Source organism: Metarhizium brunneum, chromosome 2 (assembly GCF_013426205.1).
Source record: "Metarhizium brunneum chromosome 2, complete sequence".
Classification (NCBI taxonomy): Eukaryota; Fungi; Ascomycota; class Sordariomycetes; order Hypocreales; family Clavicipitaceae; genus Metarhizium; species Metarhizium brunneum.
The window spans coordinates 2,829,648-2,851,761 of record NC_089423.1 but is presented as its reverse complement, the minus strand read 5'-3'; the positions used below and the strand labels follow the sequence as shown (position 1 = coordinate 2,851,761).

The following is a 22,114-nucleotide window of genomic DNA, read 5'->3' as shown; positions in this document are numbered from 1 at the left end:
ATTGAGTTGAATAGTAGTCCGTAGTCCGTACATGTACCTTTGTGAGCAGCGGGTGCATTGGAGGTTGGAGGTTGGCGAGCCAACATTGAACATTGAACATTGAACCTTGACAGCTGGCTGGGCACTGGCCAATGCTCCCGCCCATGGCCCCACAACGGCACTCGGTAGACCCCTGGCTGGGCCTGTCCCTGGCCCCTGCAGTACTCCATACCCGAGTGCTAGCTCATGTCTCGATTCTTTTCGCAACGTTCAATCGACGCCAGCCATCCGTTTTATTGACTTGCGCGGAAAGTCGGTGGCGGGGCAACCAGCTATATGAGTGACATGCACGCAGCATTGCCTGCGCCGTCCGTTTTCCACCTTGCTTCATTCCAGTCTGCTAGCTTGCTCGCTTTCCCTCGTGCCCGCGCCGTTTCTCGAATCCGTCATCGACGACTACGGAGTAGACTTTTTTTATTCGAGGTGCAAACGAGGTGTCTTGCCGCATCCTGGCTCGCGAATAGCTTCACGCCATACTACCCATTCCACGCCAACGCCAAACGCCAAACGCCAAACGTAAAAATTTTTATTTTTGGCACTCTGCAGCTACACCATTGAGAGAGAAAAAGAAACTCTTCATTCCTGACTGCTGCTCCATCTCTGGTCAAACATTGAACCTGCAAAACCTGTTCACGGCCCTTGCATCAGGAGCCGGTCCTACCGCCACCATGGTGCAGCGCAACCACGTCATCGCCATCATCATCATTGTCCTCTTCGTTGTGCTCGCCGCTGTGGCATTCGGCATCTGGAAGATTGTGCACACGGTCAGGAGGGACCTTAGTGTCACGTCGTCGAGCGGCAGCAGCAGCAGCGGCACGAGGGACATTGTGGACTGACACTGGCGACGACACCGGCCCAAGGGCTGCGCGCGCTGGCCCCTGCCGAGAAGAGCATATACCCCGGCGCTCTGTGTTTGAAGGGACCCGTGCGAGGAGGCGATGGTGCGAGCGATTTTACTTGATGTCATTTGATGGATCTAAAGAACTGGGCATATATGGATGGGGGGGCTGTGGTAATGACGTGATGAACATTCAGGCATTTATTTAGCACTTGTGCCAGCGAATCTGGGCTCTATTTTTATCTACATGGTGGGAACTTTTTGGAAAAAGCATTAGGTTGATTGGGTTTGTAGATTAGGACATGGCTTGAACGGATGGGGGTGAAGAGGCATATGGTGTCGATATAGATTGAACAACGAACGTTAATAACAGCGCATTGATGGCATCCTCGGCGAGCACACGTCTTCTAGTACTGAACTACTTGGCTTTGAAGAATCATTGATACTTTCAATCTTCATCGGCAACCGGCAACGTGCCCCGTGACTGCAACAAAGACCAGCAGTGAGCCCACCAACGGCTGAACAGCGACCGTACACATCAAACACACGCAAAGTGTCCCTTGTTGTAAAAAAGTGAGCGAGCATATGACCTTTCGCTGAATGTCCCAACATGAGGCTATTTCTTTCTTGTTCAGCAAAGCACGAGGCAGTGAATCCCCATCACCTACGTCTATAAAATGCGGCGATGCCCGTGGCCAACCTTGTATCCCGTCTTGTCTTCTTTTACCCTTTAACTCTTTCACCCTTTTGTCTTCTTTTGCACAGCCCTGGCGAATACATCTACTGCACCCACTGCTCCTGAGCATCTCAAAGCCTTTATTTCCACCGTCGTCGTCTTATACACAATGGAGCCGGAAAACAATCAGCCTACCCTCTCCGAGGAGCGCATGAGGGACAAGACCCCTGAAACAACGCAACTTCCTGAAGGATACGATATTAAACACTACATCGAATTCATTCTCCCATACGATCTTGGCCATGGGAAGACAGAATACACAATGGGGCCCGACATCGTCGTCTTGGAAATGAAGAAGCCGAAAAAAGATCAGCCTATCCTCTCTGAGGAGCGCATGAGGGACAAGACCCCCGAAACGCAACTTCCTGAAGGATTCAAACCTAGCGGGACCTGCGTATACATTTTCCCATTCGATCATGGCGATGGGAAGACAGAATGCACAGAGAAGCCGGGAAACGATCAGCCTACCCTCCCTGAGGAGCGCATGAGGGACAAGACCTCCGAAACGCAGCTTCCTGAAGGATTTAAACCTGACGGGTCCTGCGTATATATTTTCCCATTCGATCATGGCGATGGGAAGACAGAGTCCTCTGACGCAGGTCGTTGAATCTGCTGCAACTGAGTGGCGTTGAAGCCTCGTCGTTGGCGCATCGGTTCTTGCCTTTTGGTGAGTACACACGTCTATATATCGTCTTACCGAAGACTGACGTTTTTTTTTAGAAAAAAGTGTCAGTATTGGAAGTGTGGCTGGACACTTTGGAGGATTGCCCGACCGGCGGGTTTGATGGGCGGTGCACACAATTTCGGCATCAAGTTCAACATGGAGGAGGAAGATTCATGGGAGTTTTGCAAATACTCGCTTGGGTGTTTACAATTTCAGACCACCAATGGCTTTTTTTTGTTTTTGTTTTTGTTTCTTGTCTTTGAACCGTTTCAACAACGGAGCTGCACGTCTTGGCTGCGCATATCCTGCAAGGGGACAAAGGGGGACATTGAGCCCATGGTTCAAGTTGATTTATAGCCTAGTCAAACATCTGCAATAAAGAGGATGAAAAAAAACCTGTTTCGTCAAAACCAAAGCTAGAGTGCCAGTTCAGAACAAGTCATTGCCTGTTTTCAGTGAGTGTTTAGCTAGCGACTGCATAATACGTTACACCTTGGTACTGGGCACCGCTCGCATTGTGCCGTAGTAGTGATTGTCCTCGCAATGGTCCCTTTCGTGAAGCCTTTTTGTGAAACCCGTGAAAGCAGCTTGAAAAAAGCCCGGCATGTGTCATATTCACATCGAACAAAGCTTGCTGTGCGTCTCTTCACACCCACCGAGTGTGGTTTCTGTTCCGTTCACGACGAGGCTTTGGTGGCCTTTTCATAGGTTCCAAAGAGAAAGCTGCTTCTACATTGTCCTTCTGTAAAGGTGCCCGGCGCGAAGATGAATAACGTGCGAGTCTGCTTCTCTTTATTATTTTCAGCCGTTGAAATGGTATAAATGACCGCGCCGTATCCCTCGTCGAGAAGGTCTTGTTCCTCGCAAACCATCTTTCCTCTCCCTCTCTCTATCTCTCAATATCTTTCTTACCTCTACTCTCACTCTGTCTAGCCAAAGGTGAAAAGGTAGCCTCGCAGATCCATCTCCATCATTTCGCCTTTCCACTTTTAAAATGGAGGAGCAATATGCCATCCCTAATGTACTATCTTGCGTCTGCGACGACGACAACGAGTCCAGCATGGACACTGGGGACGATTACCACTTCAATGACGACGAGAACACACCGAACACACCAGGTGGTTCGTCTCAGAATGAGGGAGGCCTGCAGGGATATACACCTCCCCAGGAAACTAGTCCCGACTACGAAATACAAGAAAACATGTATCATGACCAGAGTCATCAGGACCCATCCCAGGAACCCCCGGCACCATGGCAGGCCACAGCAGACATTGACGACGATTTCGAATCTACGCTTGGTGGACTTGTCAAGAGCTTGAACGACGAGCAGGCCCTCTTGAATAAGAAGCAGGAGCGCGTCAACAGTGGAGCCAGGGAAGTCGTGGCCGGCGTTGCCAAACACACGTTCCAGAAACACCTCCCACAGCTGGAAAAAGTGACGGATGGACTACAGAAAGCATACCAACACCTGGAGGAATTGGCTTTCCCGCAGACCAAGAACGCCGTCACACGAGCCTCGCAGTCCCCTCTCGACGAAGGCATAGACAAAAATGCTTTGAAACGTCGCTTGGAGAGCGCACTCAAAGCGCTAGACACCGCATGCAAAGCGCTGCATGGCGTAGAAACACCGGCCCAGGAGTGTCGCGAAATGCAACCAGCAGCTTCGTACGAAGAGCAAAACAACGCCCTCACCGTGCCCCTTTCGGCGTGTCCAGACGCCGCCGGTATGGGTAACGGCAGAACCAATAATTCGAGCCTGACCGGAAGGTTCGACTCTTTCCGTTTTGAGGAAGGGGACAACGACATGCACAACAACATGGATCCGCTCCTTAGCTCGCTGCACCTGCTGGCTGCGGACAATGGAAATGAGATCATGACAAGCAACACGGGGGGGCCGCTTCTTTCCCCCATGCCAGGGTGGGACAACCAGCCGGCTACCTACGCCTATTGACACGTTGGAAATGCAAGTTGCTAGTCACGACTTTCTGGGTGAATACAAGATGTGAAGAAAGGCGTGGATTTTTTTTCCTTTTCCTTTCCTGTATCGCGTGTGCGTTTTTCTCTTGTTTCTTCTTTTTCTTTGGTATAGAATGCATCAAATAGAGTTGGATTTTTGTTACATCCTAGTCCTCAGGATCTCCAGTGAATAAACATGCCGTGCTCTCTGATTTTCATGCCCCCTGAATATTGCAATGTCGGGTTCCGTAGCATGAAACGTCGTCGTCGGGACAAATCCGCGGATTTTCCAAAAAAAAAAAAAGCACCTCGTTCATCGTCTCTACAACTTGAACTTGCGGCATGGCAGGTCCTATCAACCAACTGAGATAGACGGAGCATTGGACGGAGGATGATGCGGCGGACCGTTCCGTCGCTTTGTAACCACTTACATGAGTATCACTGGACATCTGCGAACCCAGTTAGCAGGTCTAGCTGGGATACCATTCTTCTCATGCTTTCACCTGTGCTGTATGTTGTTAACGGGCGCCAAGCTTGGCATTTGTCTCAGACATTAAAGAGGGGCGGGCGGGCTTGTTTATGAGACTTGCGAGTTGCCAGTTCTGAGACGCCGTGTCCTGTGGAATCGTCATGTGGTGGGTGTCGCATGTATTTTTGTGAGAATCATATGGCGCTCCATGTAACGCTGCAGCAACCTGTTATAGGCTTCTTCAAGGTGGCAAAAAATAAACATACAACACTAGGTATTCGCTGGTCGTCACCGACCCAACTACTAATCCAGCGCTCGCCAGGTTATCGTACGAGATCAGACGGGATCGTGAGTTCTACTGGCGGCTGTGGTCGTATGTGGCAGACTCTAGAGCTAGACTAGTACATATGCAGCAGACAAGTCTTGGTGTCTATCATAATGTCTTGTTCTCACATGTTGTCCCGAATTAGCTTCTCCCTCTCTCCCCGTCATTACATCTCGATGGCGTCACGGCCCATCAAATTCTTTTGTGCATCACCAACTCGTTAGTCCCTTCACTCTGTCAAAACCACCCCGTAATTGGCTCTCCGGTTTGACCAGCTTGCCCTTCAGAACAGTATATCTAATAAGATTCTCGCAGTCCTCGGGTTTTACTCTCGCTAACCAGATGCCTTGCGCGGCACCAACGTCGGGCTTCGCACCATCGCCATTCGAGGTGCCATTCGAGGTGCCATTCGAGGTGCCATTCGAGGCACCATTGGAAGTGCCGTTGGTGCCGTTTGAGCTTCCATTCGTCGCTGTTGAATCTGAATGTCCAGCCGCCTCAACAACTTCATCTTGCCCAAAAGCATTCGGTCTCCGGTAAATCATGACATTAGCAGAATACTTGTGCCCACCGACATGGTTGATGAAGTAAATGCCGACGCCACCTGGTCTCTCGTCGTGCAGATCGCGATACAGTCCCAGGGGTCGTAAGTGCCGTTCAAACTCTTTCCGTAGTAAAGGCGCGCTCTGGCCACACCGGGCATCTCGTGTTCTGTGGCTGCACATCAGAATGACGGCGCTGTGAGGGCAGGCTTTTGTTTCCAGGACGGGCACATCAGCATCCAGACCGGGGAGCGACTTGGGGAGAGAAGGAGTTGTGAGCGGTGACATGGTTGTCGGTGCCTTGTTGATGAGCTCGGTGATGAGAGTAGTGACGTTGGTTGGGTGGACGTTTTCCACGAGGGTGAAGGCGGGGAGTAGGAGAACAGTTGTAGGTTCTGAGTAGTCGCTTGTGTCGTGTGGTGTGGGCATATTTGATGCCGAAAGCATGAGTCTCTGCGAGAAGCATTAGCCATGACTGTCTCATAACAAAATAAGCACACGATGAGTGAGATGGTGTCCCTTTCAGTCGTAAATACGTGAAGACGATTTTCTGAAGCTTCAACATCCATAGATCCATGAGATCTATGAGATGGGCATGATGAAGCCTCATCCCCCGGGACACCTCATGACTCTCATAACAGCACCACAGCAAACAGCAAACAGCACAAATACAAAATACTCACCCCGTTCGTCGGTCCATCCGCTTTACTAATAGCCTCCATGACACTCCCCTTCTCATCCCCCACATCTCTCACCCAGTCCGTCTTCCCCGTACCCACCAACACATGCGTACTCCACCCCTTGACCTGCCCATACAGCACATCCTCCTCATCAATCTTGAATCCCCTCGGATACCGTACCGTACAGCCATCACAGTCGTGCAGGCACTCCTCCCCGTCCTTCTGCGGGTCCGTCTTTTCAAACAGCTCGTCGTAGGCAGGCGTGGATGCCTTGCCGCCCCCCAGGACAGACGACATGAGTGATTTGAGCGAAACGGCCATTTTCTGCTTCACGGGCATGCGCGGGAGGGACCGGGGCGTCGTAGAATGGGGTGACATTGTGAAAAAAAGAAGAAAAGGAAAAAAGGCGACAGAAGAAAACCAAGCCCCGGGGGTTTATACGGAGAATTGTGGACTGAGTGCTTCCGACAGAATGGGTCGTTTCGGTTTCGGCCTTGCTGGGGATTCCCAAACGGTTCCCTTGTGGAAAGATTGGGGCCGCCGGGCTAGCGAGCCGAAGGGGGCGACGGCTCTCTCTCTCAGGGACGAAGCACTGTTATTCTCCCTAGTCTCTGAAATGTGGCAATTTCTGTTCCAATGGGATCGAGTTTCGCCGGGGGTGTGGTTGGAAATTCTCGACGTCGGACAGCGTGGGATGGACGATGGCGGGGGTAAAAAAAAATGACCTAGTGAACCAAGTCAGGACCGCTGTGACGCTGAGCCGCGCGGGGTTGTGATTTGTGAACATTATGAAAGGAAAGTGCCACCCAGCCAAGCGGCGCTGTCGTCATATGCCGCTTCCCTTATCAGATCCGAGAAACACCCACCTCCTGTCTCGCGCCTCGCGCCTCGTGCTGCAGCGCGCTTTTTCTATTGCCAAGGCTGTGCTCTGCTTTATGGTCAAGAATCGCCAGGATAAAAGGCGCAGAGTTGTTGGCGGCTGCGGGCTTCTTGAATTTATGGCTGAATCGCAGCTGGTCTGATAGGGACCAATCTCGCGCCTGCTGACACGCAATTCTCCGCGTGTCTCCTGCCCGGCCGTCCCTGGGCTGTCTGTGCTGCTGAGAATACGCCGCGTATCTCCGAGCCCCAGAGCCCCAACGTTTTGTCTGACCACTCAACGGCTTTTTTTTTTATCAGATCCGTGAGAGGACGCGGCCGACACATCCATCTCCACACCACTCTGGCGATCTGCATCCTGCATCCTGCATTCTGTGTGACCCCATAATTGATGATTGAATACCGCCGATATGACATCGATGCATATTGAGATGGATTGATGGCGGCGTCATCCCGCGTGCTGCACTGTCACTCTCTACGGTGCGCCTTTTGCATCAAATGTTCGTCTTGTCACCACCAAACAAGCCCAAGCCCCTCGCAGCCGGTCAAGCATGAAACTCCTTGGCTCCGTTAGTTGTACTCCGCTCCGTAGGGAGTACTAATAATAAAGGGTCCAACCGTTAGCTACTCCGTACGTCAGCACAAGGTAACGTCATGTCAGCACCGTCCCGGAATGCTCCATTGGCTGGCTGCCCAAGACCAATGTGTCCTACTCGGCAGGTATGTATGTATGTACTCCGTATGTAGTTGCGACTCGGCGTTAAGGTGTGGAGGTACTCCGTACAACACATTGCATAATGCCAGGGACGCAGGGCTTCGTCATCAACTACAACCACCATTCTACTCGTAGCCGTTGACAGTTTTCAAAGCATTTGTAATGCTTCAACTCTGGTGACTCTGGTGGGGGTTACTCCGAGGACCGGTTTTCCTCCAACAAACGCTAGCACAAATTCTAATACTAGAAGCAGTTGACATCGTCGTCATTTCATAGGAGTTACAACTTCCACATGCATACCTCGCACGGCGAAAAATGGCAAAACAGCAATGTGCAACATCATAACTCGCTCCATCTCTCGACTGAGACAAGATTTTCCCGCAATAAAGTTGTGAAAAATGTACAAAATACACAACATAATCGGTCACATTGTATCAAAAACGTATCCATCCATGTCCAGCTCAAGCCACATTTTTCTTCTTCAGGGTAAAAGGGATGTCTAAACAGAACTCGTTTGCCACTGCCATTCACATTTCAAGTCGATTAGATATTCTTCTTCCTCGCCTCGTCATATCCCTCCTCTTCGCTGTCCTCATCGTCGTCGTCATCCGCTGCATGCAGCTTGTCTGACTTCTTCCTGCGATTCTTCATCGCCTCTCGAATCTTTCTTGTCGCCTCGTTGAAGCCCTCGGCAGAATCCAGAGTGGTAAACCCGCTGATGGGGAAGCCCCCCGAGCCGAAGCCGCCTCCAGCACTACTAGACCGTGACCTGCTTCTCGATCGGGATGGGGGACGAGTGGAGAAGATGCCGACAGTACCAATGTTGCTGAAGGAGTCGTTTCGTGGAAGAGCACGGCTGGACTGCGTCGTGCTGCGACGAGAAAGCATCGGAGGAGTCTCCACGTCGGCGCTTGTGTTGGACTGGTCGCTGTCTTTGCGCTTGTGCGCTCTCTCGGGAGTGGCGCCACCGCTCTCCAGCCTGGACACGTCCGGCACAAGGCGAGTCTTGTCAAAGTCGGAGAACATTTCAGGGCCCAGTGTGTTGATCAAATCCGTGACTTGGGCACTCAGCTCTGCCCGTCGGAGCCGCAGAGTATGAATGTTAAAGTCAGAACTGGGCACCAAACAGAGGATCAAGGGTCGGAGTGACTTGAAAATGTCCATGCCAACCTCGCCAAAACGCAAGGCTGCAAAGGTGAGGCCAATCATGGCTGGCCAGATGCCAATGTACGCCAGCCACAAAGGCACCCACATAGGAACGTAGCCCCATAACCTGTCCTGCCAGACCTTGAATACGATAATGATGGAGTAAAAGTGATAGAGGGTAGGAGCCAGACCCATGGCGACGAGAATCTTCCACGTGGCCATGACGTCGCGGCCTCGGACTTTGACAGTTGAGCCCGCCAGCGCAGTGTTTGCCTTTTGAATGCTGATAATCTTGGTTGCTACGAAGACGGGGGCAAAGAGGAGCAAGCCTGGAACGGTACAGAAGAACAGAAGCAAAAGCTTGATGGAGCGGTACACAAGGAGGAAGAGGACTTTGAGAATGGACATTCTAGCGTACTGGACCTGATGGTCCTTGAGGCTGAGATAGCGAAGTTGTAAGTTGTAGTTCTTGACCGACGCTGATAAGGATGTGATGCGTTCGTCATTCTTGTAGCGCTCATAACCCATGGCAAGTCGTCTGTTGAGCTCGACCACGACCGGCAGAGGGAGCTTCTTTCCAGTGGGGTTGTACAGTCTTCGCGCTGCTTGAATGACCATGAGGGTATCGTAGTCTGGCGCCGATACGGTGACTGCACTGAGAGACTGGTACACAGTATCGATTACCTGACCGATAGCTTCCCTTCGCTGGTTGTTGCGGTACAGTTCCACCAAATGCGGAGGAATCTCGAACGGCGTGCCGAACTCGACAACCGCTCTGCTTCGGAACTTGTGAGCGTGAAAGTAATTCATGCCCACCGGGACTATCTTGAGCCCGCAGTTCGGTGCTTCGGCCAACGTTCCAAGCGCCATGATGGCAACACCGGCCTTGAGAGGGAGGAGCTCGGTGCGGTCGTGACTACCGCCTTCGGGGAAGATGCCGACACACCCACCATGTCGTAGTCGTGAAAAGACAGCCTCGTAGACCTTTGTCTGGTCAATGTTCGGTGCCGCCTTGAACTTTGTGCCTTCATATCCCGGTGCGGGACCCTTGATGCTTTTGTTTGTAAACTTTCCGTCCTCGTCAATGTCGTCGCGGCCGGTCAGTTGTTGCATGGCAAGCTTTCCCTTGAAGGGCCGCTTGAGTCGAATTTCCTCGGGGCCAAGGATTTGCGCAATATCGCTGCTCACAGAGGCAGTCTTCTTCCCCGGCGGCAAAAAGACCATGCCGTGTATCTGGCCGTCGCCGGTACCAAAGTTTGTGCCAACGCCGCGAACAAGAGTAGGATCGTTAACGGGATCGGGGAGGTAGATGGTACCCGGCACCGACTTTGTAGCATCTTGTGCACGACCAACGGGCACAGCGCCCGCTTGTCGAGAGGCCCAGCCAATGAAGCCGTGAACTGACTTTTGGGCAATGAGCAGAGACACCCGACGACCGGCCTCCTGTCTAAGGGTTCGTAGAAGCACCAGGCCATCGACAAACTACAGAATAGCAAGCAATCTCGAGTCAGTTTTTTTTGGTCTTGAGTTCAAGGGCATACCCGGCAGCTTGTCAGTCTTGGCGGACAGGCTGATTAGTGCGGGAACTGAGAAAGTGAAGCTATACTGACCTGGTTCGCATGTGGTGCTGCGACGAACAGAACTGGTCCGGATTGCGGAACTTTCCAAGATCCTCGCGGCACGACCTCGCGGAAGAACAAGTCGACCAAGTTTCCCATCATATACAGGAACAAGTCATACTTCCAGTTCACCATGGGGTAGAGCTCCTTTACGTGAGTAGAATCGTCCTTGGCCTTGTGGCCGTCCTTTTCTGCGGTTGGCGCCATGGCTCGCAGCTGCAATGTGGTGGTCTCGTCAGCACTGAGAGCTACATGCAGCTCAGTTTGCGGTGCCTGTCGCCGCCCCGGCAATGGTCACGACACAACACTGAGGCACGAGGTGAGAAACAGATGGCGTGTCTGAAGGGGAGGAGCAGGAGCAGGAGCGCGGGCGCGAGAGGTGTCTTTGATTGAAGATGGCAGGGCCAACAACGCCTGGAGCTGAGGAGGCTTCAATGTTGGTGCAAGGTCCATTCATGTTTGGCTGGAGCTTCCCCTCCGTACTTGGCACTCAACTTCAATGTTGAGGCTAAGCATGCACTGCGGGCACAGGCTACAGGCGGCTAGGCCAGCCACGGATGAGGGGCTGGGGCCGCTGGGGAAAAGGCGGCGCACTGGCGAACAGACCAAGACGCTAGTGGCGTCCAGTGACTGCGCGGTACCAAGTGCTCCCAGTGCCATGTCGTGCCATGCTCAATCAACCTCGAACATTCAATCCCCTATCTCAACACCACCAGCACCCAAGCCCCCGTATCATCTGTGTTCCTACCCTGGAATATCGCAAACGCATGATATCTCAGCTCACAAGTGGACTCAGTTCTATCAACCCGTCCCGCTACGCCACCTGATGGAGATGGGAAATGCAACGCTGAACATGTTCTTGAGTCTTGACAGGACTGGTGGGGGGCACGAAACGTTGTCAAAGATTGCCGCGATGATGCTGCAAACCGAACCAACAGAGAATCTCCGGTCCGTCTTCAGCTGGAACGCCATGCCAACATCGTCTCCAGCCGTGTAAGCCTCGGGCCTCGTCTTACCAACTCGGAGTATACGAGAGGGAGCCCCTTCGCGATAATCAATTCGTCTGCCCCGCCAAGATGGAACGGCTTGTCCGGACTTGCACCGGGTTATCGTGAATCCTTCTCGATTTCTCACGCCGTGGACGCACACCATGTCCAGATGTCACTCTGTTATCCCGATGCCTCACCCCTGTTCCTCACACCGAATGGCAGACCCTCCGTGCCCAACCAACTTTCGCAACCTTGGTGCTCCGTAGCGGGCCCGCCGAACCTAGGGCCGAGCTGTCAGCCATCAAGTGCGCAATTTCGACTTTTCACTCCATACTTCAGATCCTGTCAGTGGTTCCTGGCTCAAGTTAAATTTTGCCCCTAGTGAGCACGCCCCCGGTCGGCGGCGGCTCGGTGGTTTCGGCAGCCTGTGATGACGTTCGCATGGCACGGCATAAGCACGTGCTGATGAGCAAGATCTCACAAGCACATGTCAATTGAGGCTCGATGGACAATCAGAGGATGAAAAAAGAAATTCAGAAACCGTTCGCGCTAGCCAAGACATCTGGTGAACCTTTCCATACGTGGTCTCAGTAGAGCAAGAGACGGGGTTTCACCCACGCCAGCCAACCGAGCAGACTTGTTTCCGTCAAACGCTGATACGAAAGGGTGCAACGGTCTGATCCTAGACATGCTGCCGGCCAAGGTTGTGGGAGGCTGTTCCGATTGCCATCCCTTCTCGCTGTCTACTTGTGTCCATGTGTCAATACAATCGCTTTATGGAACTCGCAATTTCCAAATAATACCAGTTGGCAACTCTCGCAGGATCCAAAACAACGACAACACATCTATAACACGGCAACAATACGCCTCGCTTTCGCACCATCACCGCTTCCTCCTCCTCCCTTTCTTTTCCGGCACGCTGGCGCTCCCCTCTTGCAGCTCTCCCTCCTCAAGCTGGCCCTCGTTCTCCAATTGCTTGAGTTTCTCCTGCCCTGAAATAAACATGCTCAAATCTCTATTCATCTCCTTCAGCTCTTCCACTTCGCTCTTCATTTCCCCAAGCTGCTCCATCGCCTTCTCGTTCTCACTGCCCAGATGCTCGATCCTCTTCATGAGTCCCTCGTTGACACGCTTCTCCTCCTGAAGAGACTTGCCCATATTCCGAGCCAGCTTGTCGCTTTTGGACGCCTTGTTGCGTTCCCGTTCCAAGTCCCTCTCCAGTTGCGGGATAGTATCGGCGGTTAAGGACTTGAACTTTTCTTCCAGTTCATTGAGTTTTTCTGTCGCAGCGGATGATTGCAAGGCCATGGATTCTGCCGCCGCCGCCGCCTTTGCGGCTTTGTCGACGGCTTTGCTAAGCATTTCTTCGTAGTATGATCTTTGGGACTCGAGCTGGCTCATTAGAAGTTGTGTGTATTCGAGACCAATGTTGTCGAGCTTCGCTCGAGGTACGACATCCTCATCGAGAGAACGCCCGCTCTGATTGCTTCTGTTGGGCAATTCTACAACCTTGCCGTCGCCTTTATCACGAATAAGTCGGTGTACCCATAGATCGCCAGCGTAATCCCACACGTGCTGTGTCTCCAGTTCTAGGGCAAAGCTATGCGCCGTATCCTTCCAATGGTCTTTTGCGTGGCCGCCTTTATATCGTCCACAACCCAAGTAGCCACATATAAGACAAATCCACAGATCATCTGCACAGTCACATACTGTACATAGGTTTGATACCGACGATCCAAATGGCTGTGAGTACGGGTTGGCCGGATCGTTGGGAGTGCCTTCCAACTCTGACGTATTCGTGAACCGACAGACGGGACAGCCTGATCCCTTCCAACTTTGCAAACAGTTGCAGTGGAAAATATGAGAGCATGGAATTGTCAGCAGTCCACTGGTCTCATCCATCCTTTCCAAACAAACGGGACAGGTGGGAAGCTCAATCAGATTCGGCGTCGGTGGCGGAAACGGCTTTAGGCTGCTAGAGACAGCAGAAGAAGATGACTGAGCCTTGGAGTAGTCAGCTCGTTGAGACAACTTTGGTGTCTCGAATGTTATAGATTTGACAAATACAACGTGGCATGGTTGCGGCTAGAATCACACTTAGCATGTCTCCTCGACGACAGACAAAAAAAAAACAAAGGCAGACATACCTCAACCGAGTTGAAAACCTTGCCGTCAAACTCCCTCTTCCACTTCTTTGCAAACCTGCTGTCCCTAAACTTCAACAAAACCAAATACCTATTCATACTTGATGTCATGACCATTCGGCAGTGGCTAATATCTTCAAGCCATCGTTCACCCACAAAACCCAACAAGTCGCTGGGCGACATGTATACGGGCACAGCAGGTATACACAACGTAGTGCAATCTTGCAAAGAAGAAGTCTCTTCTTGCTCTTCTTCTTGCCCTTGCTCTTGCAAAGAAGCACCAAATACAGTCGTCTCATCACCCTCACGATAAAAGTGAACGACGCCCCATCCCACTTCTGTATTCTTGGTCTCACACGGTATGAAACTGGCCTTTGTAGCTGTTCCTTCCCCTCCGTACGATGGGCCAAGAGCCGGTGCCGCAGATGGGCCGGCTCGACTCGATTCTCCTGCCATTCCCACGGCAGCTCCGGCGGCAGCCGGGTCGATAGTCTCGATATTCACCCGGCCAAAACGCCAGTCCTTGACGGCAGTCTGGGGGCGCAAGGCGGCGCTAGACGGTGGAGGAGGGTAGCTATTCACCCGCTCTAGCCACTGTCTCTCGGTTATGATTTCAAGTCGTTTGTCGGAGCGGCGAACCGGGGCACGCGACACGCCGCAGTCAATCACGCCGTCGGGCAAGCTGTCTAAAGAACTCGACGCCAAGGAAGAGCAAGGTCCGTCGGCAGAGAAGCTATGAGAAGTTTCGGATGACGGTACAGCTCCAGTCGCTGGTCGAACTGGGTGTGGGTGCGACGGCAAGTCGTCAAAGACGTTGGTATCTGGCGATGGCAGCCAAAGGTGGGCTTGTTCAGCTTGTTGATCACCGCTTGCGCCTGTCGGGTTCGGTGTAGGGTACAGTTCAAACTTTAAATGATAAAAGTAAGAAGTCATGGCCTATAGCACCAGCTGGCGTATGCGATGATGGTTTCAGCGCGAACAGACTTTGATTTGAATGCTGGATACTCGTAGATGTGCTGGGAGTAAAGTGGAAGATCGGGTGGCAATGTCACACTTCGCCGCGTATCAGGGTGGCAGAGGCAATCCTAGTGGCTCCTGTATTCCCAGTTGCAGCGTTTTGGAATTCATAGCTTCGTGGCGAATTATACATACATAGCCGACAGTGCGACGAGGTTGAAGAAATTGAAGGAGGTGAAGGCTCGAAGTTATAGCTATACCAACGCATACTGCGGAGTACTTAGGTACTGAAGTAAGTTTAGTCAGGCGACGCATGCCAGACAGAAAATGCCCCACCACACCCCAACACTGATTACCAGGGTACTTAAGTACGGAATACATAAGTACATACGCGCGCGGACAAACTACTACAACATGCAAGGCTTGCTTCCATGAACACGGTGGCTGAGGCTATCGCGAGATGGCCTTGGTTAGCGGGCCGCGGCGCTGCACTGATTGTGCTGGTACGTCTGACGCGTCACGATGCGTAGACGGTCTATTTCTTTAGTCTCTTACTGTCTTTGAATCCCGGATCTAGGAATCTAACGCAGTTCTGCTCCCCATGCTAAACACGGCTCGGGGCGCGGCGAATATTTTTGCTACGGCATGGCCAGACACACATGGTACTTAAGTAGGCTTTTGATACCTAAGAGTTTACCAAGCACATCATAGATGACCACTTCAATCCACAACTGGCAAACTAACGACGCGGGCGGCCGCCTACTTCTGCATCATAGACTGAAATTGAGTCTGCACATATCAAATTTGGCAAATCACACATGTCATCAACACCTTGAGCAAGAATATAAAGTGACTTGTATTCGGCGTGTTTAATTGAACTCACGCAGATGATCAGATGCCTAGCTAAGGTATAAAGCGAATAAGCCCGGTTGCCAGTGCCATTAAACCACAAACGCCTTATACCGCTTCCATTCGGAAGCATCCCATGAAATCAATTATCAAACATTCATCGTCCAATCAACTACTGGCCGCCACGAAGACGGAGAACGAGATGCAGGGTGCTCTCCTTCTGGATATTGTAGTCGCTGAGGGTGCGACCGTCTTCCAGCTGCTTGCCAGCAAAGATAAGACGCTGTTGGTCAGGGGGAATGCCTTCCTTGTCTTGAATCTTTGACTTGACATTGTCAATAGTATCGCTGGATTCCACTTCCAATGTGATAGTCTTGCCAGTGAGCGTCTTGACGAAAATTTGCATACCACCACGTAGTCGGAGGACAAGGTGGAGAGTAGACTCCTTCTGAATGTTGTAATCGGACAGCGTTCGGCCGTCCTCGAGCTGCTTACCGGCAAAGATAAGACGCTGTTGATCGGGAGGAATGCCTTCTTTATCCTGAATCTTTGACTTGACATTGTCAATCGTGTCCGAGGACTCGACTTCCAATGTGATCGTCTTTCCAGTCAAAGTCTTGACGAAGATTTGCATACCACCACGAAGTCGCAGGACAAGATGGAGAGTGGACTCCTTTTGGATATTGTAATCGGACAGTGTGCGGCCATCCTCAAGCTGCTTGCCAGCGAAAATCAGGCGCTGTTGGTCAGGAGGAATACCCTCCTTGTCCTGGATCTTCGACTTGACGTTGTCGATGGTGTCGGATGACTCGACCTCAAGAGTGATGGTCTTTCCGGTAAGGGTCTTGACGACTGCGTGAGATTGTTAGTGACTTCCAAAGGAGAATTCTGCAAGCAGAAGGAGAATGGAGGAAATGCTACTCACAGATCTGCATACCACCACGAAGGCGGAGAACGAGGTGAAGGGTGGATTCCTTCTGGATGTTGTAATCCGACAGGGTACGGCCATCCTCAAGCTGCTTGCCAGCGAAAATCAAGCGCTGTTGGTCAGGCGGGATACCCTCCTTGTCCTGAATCTTCGACTTAACATTGTCGATGGTGTCGGACGACTCGACCTCAAGAGTGATGGTCTTGCCCGTGAGAGTTTTGACAAAGATTTGCATGGCTGCGTCCGTCAGGTGAATGTCGCTGTGTTTTGAGTGTTTGTCGATCTGAGAGATAAGAGGCAGTCGCCGAGCGACGTTAGGTAAAGTTATGCGGTGGAGAGTGATGGGGGAGAGAAGAGTATGACAAGGGGAGAAAGCAGGGTCAAGATGGCAGAAGGCGAGAGGAGTTTAAGTAGGGGCAAGGCCGCGGATGGCAAGACGGAGGCGAGGCGAAACGCGGGCAGTCGAACGGCGAGCGGGGCGCAGTGACAACCAAGCGGCTGGATTACGCCTTCACAAACGCGGCAGTCCAACAAGTATAGGTACTTGCACAGCCGTACCCCGAAGTAGGCAGCACGATACGGAGTAGCGCATGATTCATCAGCAAGAACAGCCAATCATAGCGGGGTCGTGTCTCCTCCCACCTCTCTCAACACCAACGCCAACTGGACTTCCTGGAAGACTCCAGAAGCACCTGCACACTGTTGACTGCAAAGCAGGCACGGGCGGGCGAACTGCTTTCCTTGCACACAACCAAGCGACAAGGGCGTACCAGAGACATCAGTGAACACCGTCCTCGGTGGATCCGACTGCTCAACCTTGATGTCGGGGATCCGGATGCAGGTGTCTGACACAGAAGCCACAGACAGACTTTTCACACCACTTGAAGACACAGCGATGACGCGGAACGCAGCATGTTTGCCAGAAGCTTTGTTCAGCCTCTGTTTCCATGATCGCGGCTTTGTTTCCTGACGCTGACTCACAGCAATCCAACCCGTCGTCCTTATCAGAAGAGAGGCGGAACGTGGCGGGTCTGAGGATGGAAGTCATGTGGCTCATGGTTAGGTACCTTATCGGAGTTGTTGGCTCCGTATTCCGTACGGAGTAACCTCCAGTCCACCCCAAGGCGAGGCGACAGCCTGTTCAGACCACAAAACGACGGTAACTCTGCAAGCGCACCCGTGGTCGTTGGCTTGTCTTGCTCTCTCACATGTTTGTCCGCGTTCGTAGCAAGCATTGTTGACTTGAAACCAATCTAATCAAGTCGAAATTCCCTCGTTCAGAGACAGGTCTGCTGCGGGGCTCAAGGCTGTCCTCAAACTCCTGATGACAGCCACCAGTACCGACGTCATCTGTGCAGGGGGAAGGGGGGGCACCTTACCTAACGAAACATTAAAGTCCATCGCCATCTCGCCGTATGTACAAATGCTGTATACGACTGCGATGGCCAGTGAAGTAATTTATAATATAAGCTCTTAGAGTCTCCCAATATCGCGTCGGATGTTCAATGTTGGCATTCTACTCCGTACAAGGTTGTCACCAGTGCCATGTGGGGGAGGGGCTTCAAGGACCCAGGTGGGACAGACAGTCGGTGCTACAAATCGTCAGACCCTTTCTTCGGAACATGTCTGGTGCAAGTTGACTGTACACGTTGAATACTCGGGCGTCTAGTGCCCGGCTCCGCAAATTCTCAAGTGCACAACACACTGCCAGTGTCCGTCTTTTGATGCACGTCAAACTGCATTGGGAACATGTGTACCACCTGGGGTCTTGTGATGCGTTTCGGGTGTTTGCATCATGTCCCAACGCATGCCGGTATGCCCAACCCTCACGACGACGCCAAACTACGCGATCGAGTACGGTTGCTGTTCAATCATATTGTCCTTGAGCGAGCGTTGGCAGATGAGATATACCAACCTAGTGAATTGTATTCGCAAATAACGCTTCCGTGACATTATTTATGCTAGTATATACTAAACTACGTGCAATGCAAATGTGGACCAACAAGGCTGGTTGTGCCGTCATCCAAGCCTCCCAATTTCGCTTAATATGATGCTCTCATTCCATCATCTATATCGCAACATTGTGCCCGTCTTCTTGTTTCCATAATTCCACACATCGTCGTTCATCCTGTCCAAACATCATGTCGACATGCCGCCAGAGAAATACGTAATGCATCACTCTCTGGCTTTGATCGATGCATCCAACATCTAAAGCAAGAAAAACAACAACAACAAACCGTGCTCTGTATCAGCTTTCGTCACTATCGCTTCCCAAAATTCAAAAAATAAAAAATAAAACATCATACAATCGTGCAAGACATTCGTTACAGGGTCGTAACACATTTGCACCGTATATCAGGTAACGTCGTGTCATGATACGGTGACCAGCCGTGAAGTGAAGATCCGAAAGAAACAAGAGCGCAACAAGAAAAAATTGTTGCCCTACCCTCATCGTGGTGAAATATCGGTGGCTTTCATCGCTCAAAACAAGTTGGTCAAAAAAAAAAAAAAAACGCCGTCGCTAGCTGTAGCACAAGCGGTGTTGTGTTGGCATATCCATACTCAACGAGTAAATCAAGCAAAAACAAAGGAAATAAAGCAGTCCACTGCCAGTGGCCTGATGAACACCGAAGCAGATTGTACCTAGTTGGCGCGAATGACCAGCTTGGACAAGAACTTGTTCGACAATGAGTCAAAGTCGTACCGATCAAACTTGGTCTGCTCCTTGCGAGTACGCAGGTAGGCCTCTGGACAGCATATCATATTAGCAACTGGTTGAAGCAAAACCTAGACTGTGCTTATGAAGGGGGGATCTCTGCAACTTACCGTGCTTGATGACGTGTTGGCGAACTTCAGTCATAGCCTCACAAACAGAGACGTTGTTATGAAGGAGGTGGCCGTGTTGTCTGGTGTCCCAGTCGGTGAAGGCGGGTAACTTCTGAGAGATGGCGTGGAAGAGGCCCACAATAACGCCAACAGGGGTCGTCTCCATATCGTGGCAAAACTTGTTCACCGCCGCGGGATCAGGGACGCGGTAGTGGCAGTCAAACTGCATCTCTTCCCAAACGGCAAGGAGGATCGAAGCCAGCATAAAGATGGTCGGCCAGTTCTTCATCTTCTCGCCACTATAAACGCCCGAGTATAATGCAGACAGTTCCTCCAGAATATCCTTTTGCAGCTCACGCCACATGTCCGCCAAGGCACACTTGATCTGGAAGTTGATCATGACAGGTGCTACGGTGCGGCCATAAAACTTGGAGTCTTCATCGTCAATCTGGCCATCCAGGGTGACCTCGGAGCCTTGGTTTTCGACCATGGTGATGTGCATCGTCAGATTGTAAGCCAGGACAAGCTTCAGTGCCTTCTTGATGACGGGCATCCTGTCTTTGACGTAGTAGCGGTGAGCTGTCTTGAGAATTTCCGTAATGAATGGGGTTCCTTCAAAGTGGTCATCAATAAAGTCCTCAAATGGCCCATCGACGTGTTTATCGAGATACTCTTGCAGGGCATCAAGACGAATGCCTTCAGCACCGACGTCAAGCTTCTCCGTGCGAGTTTCAAAGTCGATAGGGTCCTGATGGGCAACAGTCGACTCAACCCACTCGACAGAGAAGCAACCCTCATCTGCGACATATACTTCGCGAACCATAACAGGAAGGGCGAAGCCATATCCGTGGGTAATCCACATCAGAGTCTCTTTGGAGGAGAAACCCTTGACATTGTAGACCGACATGCCAAGATCGACATGTCTCTCATAGTCAGCCTTCCAATCCTTCATGAAATAGCCAATATCCTTGATGTCTATGCGCGTACACGGAACCTGCCACAGTCGGGCATGCGACGGTTGGCAACCAGCACAAGGCTCGCCCTTGTCACACGTCTTTTTAAGGAACTTGCAGCGAAGGCAAGCTCTCAGCTTTCTGATCTCGCTGGCTTGCTTTCGTTGCTCCGGTAGAAGGGGCCCCTTTCTCCGTCCAACCTTCTTCTCAACAGTGCCGTCTTTCTTGCCGTTAGATGATCGACGAATAATTGTTTTAGTGGTTGTCTTTGTAATGGGGCTCTTGCGAGGTCCAGAATTCCTTCTCGAAGTCGTGGTGGATGCCGGGGATACAGAGCCGGCACCACTACCAGGGCTATGGCGAACCGAGGATGAAGATTCAACCTTGGTGGCCACGGGAGCGACAGAGGCGGTGGGGCTGACTGTATCAAGGGTGTGGTTGCGAGTCTCGGCAACACAATTACGATGGTTGTGGTTACAATTTTGATCGGCGTAGCCATCCGACTCCGGTGAGAAGGGCGAGTACGGGAAGCGTGGAATCTCCTCGAAGCTACCGAATTCCATTGAGTTGGCACCTTCTGAGGAGTCCGAGTTCGTCCTCAGATGCAAAGTCTGACCAGGGTTAAAAATGGCCGCGTTTTGAGCTTGCTGGAAGTGGTCCAATCCATGGTGACTCCAGTCAACCATCGCCCACCCTTCTCCAGACGATGAGGGGAGGGACAGAACTTCCAGATAGGTTCCAGTTGGTGAATTGCTGCCGACACTGTCTAATCGAGGCAGGCCGTCCATCTGCAAGGTGCTCTGAAAGTCGTGCCAGTTGTCCATTCCACTGCTTCCCCAATGCATAGCATGAGCAGTTTCCTCCATAGGGGGCATAGATGTAAAAGGCGATTCTAAGAGATTGGCTTGCAATGCGGCTTGTGTCGTGGGCGGCAGATAGTCCAGAGGACTGGGCTGAAAGTTTTGAGGGAAGGCATTGAAGCCGAGGAGAGCACTGTCTTGGATAAATTGAGCCAGATCCTGGGCAGGCAATGGCTGTTGAGGTTGCTGGTGCGCCGCCGCGGCTTGCTGATGGCGCTGTTGCTGTTGTTGCAGAGCCCAGTCAGTCAAGGGATTGGCGGCGGGCTGAAAAGGAGACTGTTGCAACGGGGAGTGCTGGCTCTGCGGACTCGAGGCATGAGACAACGGTGAACTCCCTTGATGGTCCTCGGGCGAGGCGGTTGAGGTCGCCTGTGGATTGCTCGAGGCCATATCGACCGGAAAGGTCCAGGGTCGGGTGTTGGTCATGATTCCGGAGGCAGTTGGTGGGCTTGGATAAGTAGCCGGTGTCGTTGAATATGCATAAGCGGTTTGGTCTCGGTGGTGCTGATCGAAATTCAGATTGATCAAGGCTTCCCCCCCGCCATTGGTGTTGAAGTCGAGGGTCATGCTGACGGAAATTGAGAGCAGAGATTGGTTGCGAGAGGCGGTGATATTGTAGAGGCGAGCGGGTGACACCGCTCTTTCGTGAAGTCCCTGGTAGAGGAGGTGTAAGGAGGCAAAAATGAGCAAGAGGGAGGAAGAAGGCCCGGGAGTGAAGCAGAAGGAACCCGCAGACCAGGCCGCGTGCTGGATGTGGCTCTGCGGGAATCTGCGAGGGTGCTCGACAAAGACGGACAGGCAGCAGATGCACCGTCGGTGGTGGTGCTGGCGCTGGTACTGGTGGTGGTAGACGATTGTGGGCGTCGGGAATGTGAGCGGCATGGGGAAGGGGCCGGCGGGGAGGGGGGTTGAAGAGGCGGTGAGCTCTTCCAGCCCCGGGCCGCACCAACCAGCCAATGGTGGGGGGCGTTGGCGCCTGTGCATCTGCACCGCGGTGGAG

The 22,114-nt window shown here is 52.1% G+C and overlaps 8 protein-coding genes and 1 non-coding gene across 9 annotated transcripts; 3 read left to right on the top strand and 6 right to left on the bottom strand.

Annotated features, from left to right (window-relative positions):
- Positions 1-707: 707 nt before the first annotated feature.
- Positions 708-875, top strand: G6M90_00g038180 (uncharacterized protein; the record flags this gene model as incomplete). Its single annotated transcript, XM_066130235.1, has 1 exon — positions 708-875. One exon carries the CDS (start codon positions 708-710, stop codon positions 873-875), a length of 168 nt encoding a protein of 55 aa, XP_065986219.1.
- An 847-nt stretch (positions 876-1,722) lies between these two features.
- On the top strand, positions 1,723-2,220 carry G6M90_00g038170 (uncharacterized protein; the record flags this gene model as incomplete). Its single annotated transcript, XM_014691690.1, has 1 exon — positions 1,723-2,220. The coding sequence occupies one exon, from the start codon at positions 1,723-1,725 to the stop codon at positions 2,218-2,220; it is 498 nt and encodes a 165-aa protein (XP_014547176.1).
- A 1,051-nt stretch (positions 2,221-3,271) lies between these two features.
- G6M90_00g038160 (uncharacterized protein) lies at positions 3,272-4,228 on the top strand (the record flags this gene model as incomplete). The annotated part of the gene is made up of 1 exon (XM_014691689.1): positions 3,272-4,228. One exon carries the CDS (start codon positions 3,272-3,274, stop codon positions 4,226-4,228), a length of 957 nt encoding a protein of 318 aa, XP_014547175.1.
- Positions 4,229-4,961: 733 nt separating this feature from the next.
- On the bottom strand, positions 4,962-5,077 carry G6M90_rRNA00000013. Its single transcript, XR_010715684.1, has one exon. It is a non-coding gene; the product is annotated as a 5S ribosomal RNA (ribosomal RNA).
- Positions 5,078-5,236: 159 nt separating this feature from the next.
- On the bottom strand, positions 5,237-6,627 carry APD1 (Actin patches distal protein 1; the record flags this gene model as incomplete). Its single annotated transcript, XM_014691688.1, has 2 exons — positions 5,237-6,022; positions 6,253-6,627. 2 exons carry the CDS (start codon positions 6,625-6,627, stop codon positions 5,237-5,239), a joined length of 1,161 nt encoding a protein of 386 aa, XP_014547174.1.
- A 1,759-nt stretch (positions 6,628-8,386) lies between these two features.
- G6M90_00g038140 (uncharacterized protein) lies at positions 8,387-10,815 on the bottom strand (the record flags this gene model as incomplete). The annotated part of the gene is made up of 2 exons (XM_014691687.1): positions 8,387-10,471; positions 10,600-10,815. The coding sequence occupies 2 exons, from the start codon at positions 10,813-10,815 to the stop codon at positions 8,387-8,389; spliced, it is 2,301 nt and encodes a 766-aa protein (XP_014547173.1).
- Positions 10,816-12,479: 1,664 nt separating this feature from the next.
- On the bottom strand, positions 12,480-14,674 carry ETP1 (RING finger protein ETP1; the record flags this gene model as incomplete). The annotated part of the gene is made up of 4 exons (XM_066130234.1): positions 12,480-13,237; positions 13,308-13,431; positions 13,515-13,682; positions 13,745-14,674. 4 exons carry the CDS (start codon positions 14,672-14,674, stop codon positions 12,480-12,482), a joined length of 1,980 nt encoding a protein of 659 aa, XP_065986549.1.
- A 1,045-nt stretch (positions 14,675-15,719) lies between these two features.
- On the bottom strand, positions 15,720-16,710 carry ubi4 (Polyubiquitin; the record flags this gene model as incomplete). The annotated part of the gene is made up of 2 exons (XM_014691685.1): positions 15,720-16,399; positions 16,473-16,710. The coding sequence occupies 2 exons, from the start codon at positions 16,708-16,710 to the stop codon at positions 15,720-15,722; spliced, it is 918 nt and encodes a 305-aa protein (XP_014547171.1).
- A 2,408-nt stretch (positions 16,711-19,118) lies between these two features.
- Positions 19,119-21,996, bottom strand: G6M90_00g038110 (uncharacterized protein; the record flags this gene model as incomplete). The annotated part of the gene is made up of 2 exons (XM_066130233.1): positions 19,119-19,222; positions 19,302-21,996. The coding sequence occupies 2 exons, from the start codon at positions 21,994-21,996 to the stop codon at positions 19,119-19,121; spliced, it is 2,799 nt and encodes a 932-aa protein (XP_065986529.1).
- Positions 21,997-22,114: the final 118 nt, after the last annotated feature.